At 37.4% G+C, this 8304-nt stretch overlaps 1 protein-coding gene across 4 annotated transcripts in view; it reads right to left on the bottom strand.

Moving 5' to 3' along the window:
* Positions 1-8304, bottom strand: part of SLC25A26 (solute carrier family 25 member 26) — a 153741-nt gene that overhangs the window by 131372 nt on the left and 14065 nt on the right. For 3 of the 4 annotated variants that reach the window (XR_895798.2, XM_011358472.2, XM_011358471.2), the window contains exons 2-3: positions 5494-5650; positions 2193-2302 (exon numbers count right to left, since the gene is read on the bottom strand). Coding sequence is in view for 3 of the 4 variants with exons in the window: in XM_011358472.2 (XP_011356774.1) it covers positions 2193-2302; positions 5494-5650 (267 nt within the window). In the remaining variant the exon portion in view is untranslated. The remainder of the gene's footprint in view (positions 1-2192; positions 2303-5493; positions 5651-8304) is intronic. The other variant, XM_023529698.1, reaches the window with a different exon arrangement.

The raw sequence follows: 8304 nt of genomic DNA, 5'->3' as shown, positions 1-8304 counted from the left end.
CCAGATTAAATTGTAAATTCACTGCAATCCCTATCAAAATCTCAGTTGCCTTTTTTGCAGAAACTGACAAGCTGATCCTAAAAATTCACAGGGAAATGCAAGGGACCCAGAATAGGCAAAACAAACTTTATAGAGAATAATAAGTTGGAAGACTCACTTCTGATTTTAAAACTTATTATAAGGCTGCTGTGATCAAGACTATGTCATACTGGCATAAGGACAGACATATAGATCAACAGAACAGATTGGAGAGTTGACAAATAAACCCACATATTTATAGTCAATTAGTTTTTGACAAAGGTGCCAAGGCCATTCAATGGAGAAAGAATAGTCTTTTCAACAAATGGTACAGGATCAACTGGATATCCACATGCAAAAGAATGAAGTCAGACCACTACCTCACATCAAATACAAAAATTAACTCAAAACGGATCAAAGACCTAAATACAAGATGGTTTCTTAGGTGATACCAAAACACAAGAAATGTAAGGTAAAACATAAATTGAAACTTGTGCTTCAAAAGACATGATTAGGAAAGTGAAAAAAGAATGCAAAGAATGAGAGAAAAATTCTGCAAGTCCTATGTCTGATAAGAGGCTTATATCTAGAATATATAAAGACCTCCTACAAGATGACAATAGTAAAGATCAGACAATTCTAAATGGATACACAAAAATAATTCTAACAGAGACTGTCGTTTAGTATTGGGGAGGAGAGATGAAGAAAGTTGAATGAGGGGAATGGGGAAACCCTTACTGGTACTCCTCTCTGTATTAGTTTAGGAAAAAAATAGTCCTGTATTATTTTTTATTTACAAATATTTTGTCACTTACATTATGATTTCTTTTTTGGCTCATGAATTATTTATGAGAGAGAGTTTGTTTTTTTAAACACATGGTAGGGATGAACTGGTTATCTTTTTGTCATTGCTTTCCGATTTTAGTTTTATTAATGTTCCAAATATGCTTCATAAAAACGAGTTATCTTTAACTATTAGATGTAGAGCTCTCTATATATATTCATTAGCCTAATTTTGCTGTGGTGTTGTTCAAATCTATGGTATTAAATTTATGCCTGTCTGGTCTTAAAGACTTTTACAGACAGATGTGAATATCTCCAATGAAGATTATATTTTTATTCATTTCTCTTTATAATTCTGGCAATTTTTATTTTACATTTTGAGACTATGTTATTTAGTCTAGGTTCAGGTTTATTACATCTCTCAGGAGAATGGTTCTTTGTATCATTCATTATACAATGGTATCTTTGTTTTTTGCTTTACGTCTTTTTTGTCTGATATTAACATTATTCCACCAGCTCTTTCAATTAGTATTTCTGTATCAGTGAGGGGTGATCAGAGAAGTAGAACCACTATGAATGATAAGAATAAGAGGTTATTATAGGGATATGAACCCTAATTGTAGTTAGTTTACGTAGAACTATCGCTTCTACATCTAGTGTTGGGACAGAAATCACAGGGCAGGCAATCAGGAAGGAAAGATGAATGTGATATGGGGAAAAGAAAGGACAAACTGAAACTCACATTATCTCTCACCAATCTCGATGATGTGGGTGAGCTGCAGTATCAGCTGGCACCCTCCACCACAACACCCACACATCTGGACTCAGAATTTAGAGAAGCTGAAGGAGAAAGAAGATCCAGTGGGTGCTGGAGGATCTGGAGGCCCAGCTGTTGCCTGAGGCCAACAGATCAGAGACGAGGTGTATGAACTGCAATAGTGCCTGACCCTACATCAGCCTTCTGAGAATATACTCTACATCTGCTTCACTTCCACAATACAAATCTTGTGCAAATGTCTCCTATGGCCAGCATAACCGGGAACTATCCTGGAAAGGGAATTCAAGGAAAAGGAGTTTGAGTTCAGTTATGCTGACATACTACAAAGTCACCACAATTTGCATGGATATTTTCTTCCATATCTTTAATTTTATTCTTTCTGTAATTTTAGGTCTGGCTCTTTTAAATAGCGTATAGCTGGATTTTTCTTTCATACTATTTAGACTCTGTCTTTTAATTATCATGCTTAATTTATTTATATTTATTAAAATTTGACTCTTATAACTTAAACTTTTTTATTTCATTAAAAAATGAAATAAAGTAATATCTGTACTAAAGATATATGCATAATGTACATTTCTGAAGTATTTTATATACATAACTTGTTACTTACCACTTCTCCAGCAGAGGCAGCCAACATATGCTTTGCAGGCATCAAATATGAAGATGAATCAGTGTGCAAAAACCATTTCACATATTCATAGGTGATAAAAAAGGCAGCAGCTGAAATTTAAAACAATCCCAGTCTTTCAAAGTTTAACTATATATTCAAACCATTAAGAAATGTTTCTCAAAAAAATTACAACTCTAATTAATAAACTGTGAGATAACAAACAAAGATAATAAACACATAGTCTTCTCCTAACCCCCTCACCCTTGCAGACTTTACTGAGCCCATGTTCTGTTCCCAACACTGGACTTAAGAAAATGCAGAAGACATAAGACCTGCCCCAAGGGAGCCTAACAGCTAACCCAGCATTCACCATTTTGTATTAACAAATCATTTAACATTTTTCAGTAAGCCTTCTAGAAAGGGGTGTAAATTTCTGTAATCCAAAATATCTTTATATAGTCATAAAATAACCAGCTTCACCGATTCAAAGATGGGTTAAAATTGCAAACATATCTTACCTAAGTAAAACATCTAACAATAATGTTTTATTTCTGCTTATTCAAAATAACCATAGGAACTTTTTACTATATCAATTCACCTTTGTATCAAGGAAACAATCAACTAATTAAAACTGGAAATCAAAATGTCAAAAAAGCTACCCCTATCACCATAAATTAATCTCAGCTGCCCAAGAGGGCCTTAAGACTTGCTATGTACTGTTAATCAAAAGATGTTTATCACTTCCATAAAAGATAAGGCATGAAAGATAAATGAATGACAAATTCATCTTTTGAAGGACACTTGAATGTGCCACATTAAAGTCTGAAACATTTAGGAAAAGAGTTTGATAGTGAAAATCAGTTCTCCATAGTTAGTCAACAAGCTTGTGAACACTCTTCAGGCTGCAAACAGAAACATCAGGACAAAGGAGGAAGCACATTGTACCTGGAGGAGTGATGACCAATGCAAGCTGCTTCATGTAGTTAATACAGGTCCTTATTCCCATTTGTCATTCTTAATAAGGCTTTTCCTACTTTGGCTCACTCACTAAACGTACAGCTTGAAAATCTCCAATTGCATTCAGCTGTAAGTTCCACCTGCTACACAATTCACCCTCCCATCCCTACTCACAGGGAAAAGGGACAAAGAGTGCTAAGTTTCTAGGTTTTCATGGTTAACCACTTCAGCTGGGTCAGACTTTATTGCTACTTTTATGATAGACAAAGCCTTTTAGAAATATAAGTCCCAAAACTCTCATGAGTGACATTCAAGAACTCCTTGCTAACTGGAAATGATGGCACAATAAGGTTCCAAATGAGGCTCTAGGCAAGTTGCAACAAAGAAGGAGGTTGAGCTGACATCTACAGTCTCTTCTAGGTAGCTCTTTTAAAAAAGCAAAAACAAACTACTATGGTTTTTCTACATTCCCTTCTACACAGAGAGTAAAGATTATGAATATAGGTCCTATATCCTCTTTCAACCTTCAATGCCCTCCATCTCAAACTCCTCACCCCTGCAGAATACGTACTCTAAAAAGTCTAGTCACTGAATGTTACACTGGTGTAGTATACTCAGAGTAGGACTTTAACCATTAGCAAAAGGAAAAAGAAAAGTGCCATTCACCAAATTTCAATTCACCGAAAATTTACAGAAAAACAAAAAGACCATTTCTGAAACCCTGACACTTTGACAATTCATCCAGCATCTCCTATTTACTGATGTTCTGTGGATAGCAAAAAAGAAAAGCCTGGCAGAAACACCACTTTCTCATACACACAATATGAAACCACATTCTGTATGTAAACTCCTGCTGGCAAGAATATAAACTAGTCCTGTGAGCTTAATGTAGCAACATGTACCCTACAGACTCTCACTAATACTACATCTACTAACAATAATTCTTAGGTATGATATTTAAGAATAAAAGATCTTTAGAACAATGAGACACCATAAAAACCAAAAGATAAGGACCTAGTAACATATTCCTTTGCAATTTCCTAGTTCAAAGATTCTCAAATTTGTCTGCATATTAAAATCACCTGGAGAGTTTTTAAACTTCCAACTCCCAGGCCATATCTCAGACCAGTTAAATCACGATCTCTGGAAGTGGAACACAGGCATTAGTACTTTCCTTTCTTCAGGTGGTCAGGTGATTGAAATGTCAAATTTAGAAACCACCACCCCTCTCTCATACATAGAGCTATACTTGGCACTGAGCGGGGTGCTCAATAACATGTTATAATAAATTACTGAAAGTATTACGACAAACAAAATTTCAAGGACCACCTCAAAACAGTTTGTTGTTCTAAGGACTGCTAGAGGAGGGGAAAAGGAGAGAAAGAAACAAAGGAACCAAAACACTATTTTTTTCCCTCTGCACCACAAATCTTTATGTGAGTGCCGTGCTCGCAGATGGACACAGATGAACATTGAAATGTCAAATTAACATGAAAGAATTTCTCATGAATTATCCTGAGAAAAATAAAATCAAACCCCAGAATTTAAGAATCTCCTAGAGCAGAAGTTCTATAATTGTGTGTGTGTGGTGGTGGTAGTGGTGATGGTTTTCTTCCTTTGCTTGGTTTGCTTCTGAATGCCAAAACATCAGTAAATAATTAAAATGAGATGAGTATCTGAAAAAAGTATACGAACAAGTAGATTAAGTAAAAAATATAATATTGATTCTAGAATAAGAGGGCCATTCATCATATAATGTGACTTCAAATCCAAAATAAAACAAGACACTGTAAGGAAAGTATCCAGGAGCTTAGTGGGAATCGTCTGCATCATCTAGGAGCACTTTAGTTTAGAAATGTTTAATGCCTCTTAGATTCATCTGCTCCAGAAGACTCTCCAAAGCAGTAGTTATTAAACTCAGCCTCACATTGGAATCACCTGGGAAGCTACTAAAACCCCTAACACTCAAAGCCCAGACCAATTAAACTTCTGGGAGTGACAGAGGCATCAGTAATTTTTAAAGCTTCCCAAGAGATTCTAATGTGCAGGCAAGATTGAGAAACTCTGCTCTAGGCATCATAATTAATGTTAGAATGATACTTTAAGGACTCTAACCGGGAATTTTAACAACAAAAATCTTTTTTAAAAGATTGCTCATATTTTTTTCTATTACAAATACAGTGGCATGGGATCTACAGCTGATTCAAAACTAATGAATAGAAAGCATTCAAAAGATAAGCCACACACATAAGAAATTGTATATGGGGTAACACCACATACCATTCTGAAAATAAATCTTATCATTTTGGCTTTATAACAGTGAGAATATCAACATAATTTTTACCGTTAGGAAAGGATCCGATAGCAGCAGAAGGAACGCCAGCATATATTCCACGAAAACCACCAGCCTTATTAAATCCTTGGGGACTCTGTAGCCTCGTTTTAATGGTATCCAGAGGAAATAATATCAAATCAACAGAGACACCTGCTACTCCACCAGCCTTAAAAAAAGGAGGGGGGGTAAAAAAAAAGGAAAAATAAGGTTACCACCATTATGAGTGATATTTTCAAATTATAAATTTTTATATAAAATTTCCTTTTAAAATGACTTTAATATTTATTTTTAAAATTTTTAATTCACTTTTAATATTTTCACATGGTTCAAAAAAGTAAATGAGCAAATAAACTCAGAGGGATAAAGAGTCCAAGGTCTCCTTCCCTCTTCCTAGTAACTCACTTAACCACTTTTATTGGTTTTGTACTGTATTCTCCCAAAGTTACTTTAGGTATATACAAGCAAATATGAATACGTATTTTATTTTCCTTTTTAAAAAAATAAAAGGTGTATACAATATACACCGTGTTGGATCTTATTTTTTTCACTTAATTTGTATTGGTGATCTTTTCATATCAAACCAAATGTTATATTTTTGTCTTTTTAACTACCGAGTAGTGAATCTGTAGTTAAGACTGTTGGCGGGGGAAGGAGAAGGTTGGAATACTTCTATTTTGAAACAGGTAATAATCCTTGCAAATCTAGATCTATATTTTAAGAATCACATATCTAAAGATTCCTATAGCATTCTCATTTGTGTATTTGAAAATTCTTTGATAAATTTTTTAATTAACTGAATAAATGGGTGGGGGGGTAGAGAATAAGAACTAAATTCCTAGAGAACATTAAAACCTGGCCCAAACTAGTCATTTCTCAAAAGACACAATGTTGCTTTAGAAAGCTGCACTTTAAAAACTAAGTTTGCACCTCATGATTATGTGGAGCATACGTAGAATATTTTAAAACTGGTTACACCTTAGTCAAAGCAAAAAGATATTCAGAAAAAGATGAACTAAAAGGCAGTGTCAAAGAAAAGTCAATACACAAGGTCTAAAAGCATCACTTAAAGATGTATGAATCAAAACCATTTACCGTAAACAGATGGAAGAATTACAAAGAGGAAACTCTCAATATGGTTTCTACTTAGTAATTTTTAGATTGAATTGTTAACTTTTCTTATCTTTTGAATTTGGAACCATGTAAACATATTACCTATTCAAAAGTTAAAATATACATTAAAAACTGTATATTCCAAACATAGAAAAAGAAGAACTAGTATTCAAACAAAGTTCCAAATTATCAGCTGTTTCTACTTTTTGGGTTTACAGAAAGCTCAGGTGGTACAAAGCTTAGAACCTAGCAAACACTCTCTGCTCTACTTACCACTCACCATAAAACCACTGCAAGATTTCATTGGAAAAATAAAATTACTCTAATAATTAATCAGCATAGGTAAATGATTAAAAATTAGTTTAAGTGCCAATCAAGATGGCGGAGCAGGTAAACACTGTGCTCAGCTCTTCCCATGACCGTACTAAAATTACAATTAAATTATAGAACAATCAACTTTGAGAACTACCTGGAGTCTAGCTGAACATATCACCTATTACTAAGGTTATAAAAAAGAGGCCACATCGAGACTGGTAGAAGGGGTACAAACTTGAAATGGACTGGCCCCACACCTGTGTGTAGTGACTGACCACTAGGCAGGATATCATGGCTGCAGAGGTCCCCCTAAAAGAGTACAAGGCCCAAGACCCACACCAGGGCTCCCCAGTTCCAGTGACAGGAAGAGGAGTCCCCACAAATTCTGGTTATGAAAATCAGTGGGGATTCTGATGCCTGGGTGAAACGCAAGAAATTTGGAAACCCAGATATCTCCTTAAAGGGCCCGCGCACAGACACCCTGGATTCCAGCAGAGGGACAGCAGCTCAGGAGGCACCAGAGACATACAGGGAAAGATTGAATTGTGTCACTTCAGGGCAAGGGCTGTAGGGACAGCAATCAATGTCCCTTTGTTGAGCCCTCCTCCTGTGCAGCCTGCAGGCAGGTGCCATGTTGCCTGTGTTGAGCCCTCCACTCACAGTGCCAATTCTGAATCTGCATTGCCGGGTGAGATTGGCTTGCTCCACCCTGTGACTCCCTGAGACCCTGCCCCACCCAACCCCCAACTGCCTGGGGAAATCCTGTTGCTAGGCAACCAGCCCCACCTTGTGCTGTTTGCAGTGGGCTCACTGGACAGCAATCAAAGGCTTTGGCTGGCCCACCACAGGAGAAACTTTCAATGGTACGCAACTAGCCCTTGCCAGAGCTGCAGTATCTCTTGAGCAAATCCTGGGAGTCGGTAGGCACCAGTTGGTCTAAATGTGATCTGAGACTTTTGCAAGAGGCCACAGGCTCAGCACTGGCACCGAACCTGAATCTGTACTAGCCAGGATGAAATCCACTTGCTTTACCCCTGGGGCCCCGCCCTGCCCAACCTGCATACCACCCAAAGGCTCTTTCAGCTGCTGAGCCTTTCAGGCAGCCAGTAGGCAGCCTCAGGTCTTGGGGTACCCTGGACCTTTTGCTAAGCTGCCCCAGGGCCGATACTGGTGGCAGCTAGCCTCAGTTCGCAGCATGGCCTCTCCGACTTGCCACCAGGTCTAGTGCTGGCAGTGACCAACCGCAGATAGCTTTGTAGCTCCTACCTGGTAGTCATCGGCAGTCACAGGCAGAGGCTGATCTTGGCCCGCACAGGAGCCACTGCCAAAGGGCCACAGAACCAACACATCAGAAAGCTGGCATCAGACTACGACAGAGCACCACCTGACTAGCTC

Source organism: Pteropus vampyrus, unplaced genomic scaffold, assembly GCF_000151845.1.
Source record: "Pteropus vampyrus isolate Shadow unplaced genomic scaffold, Pvam_2.0 Scaffold41, whole genome shotgun sequence".
In the NCBI taxonomy this organism is placed as follows: Eukaryota; Metazoa; Chordata; class Mammalia; order Chiroptera; family Pteropodidae; genus Pteropus; species Pteropus vampyrus.
The sequence above is the reverse complement of the archived record's forward strand: the minus strand, read 5'-3'. Positions and strand labels throughout refer to the sequence as shown.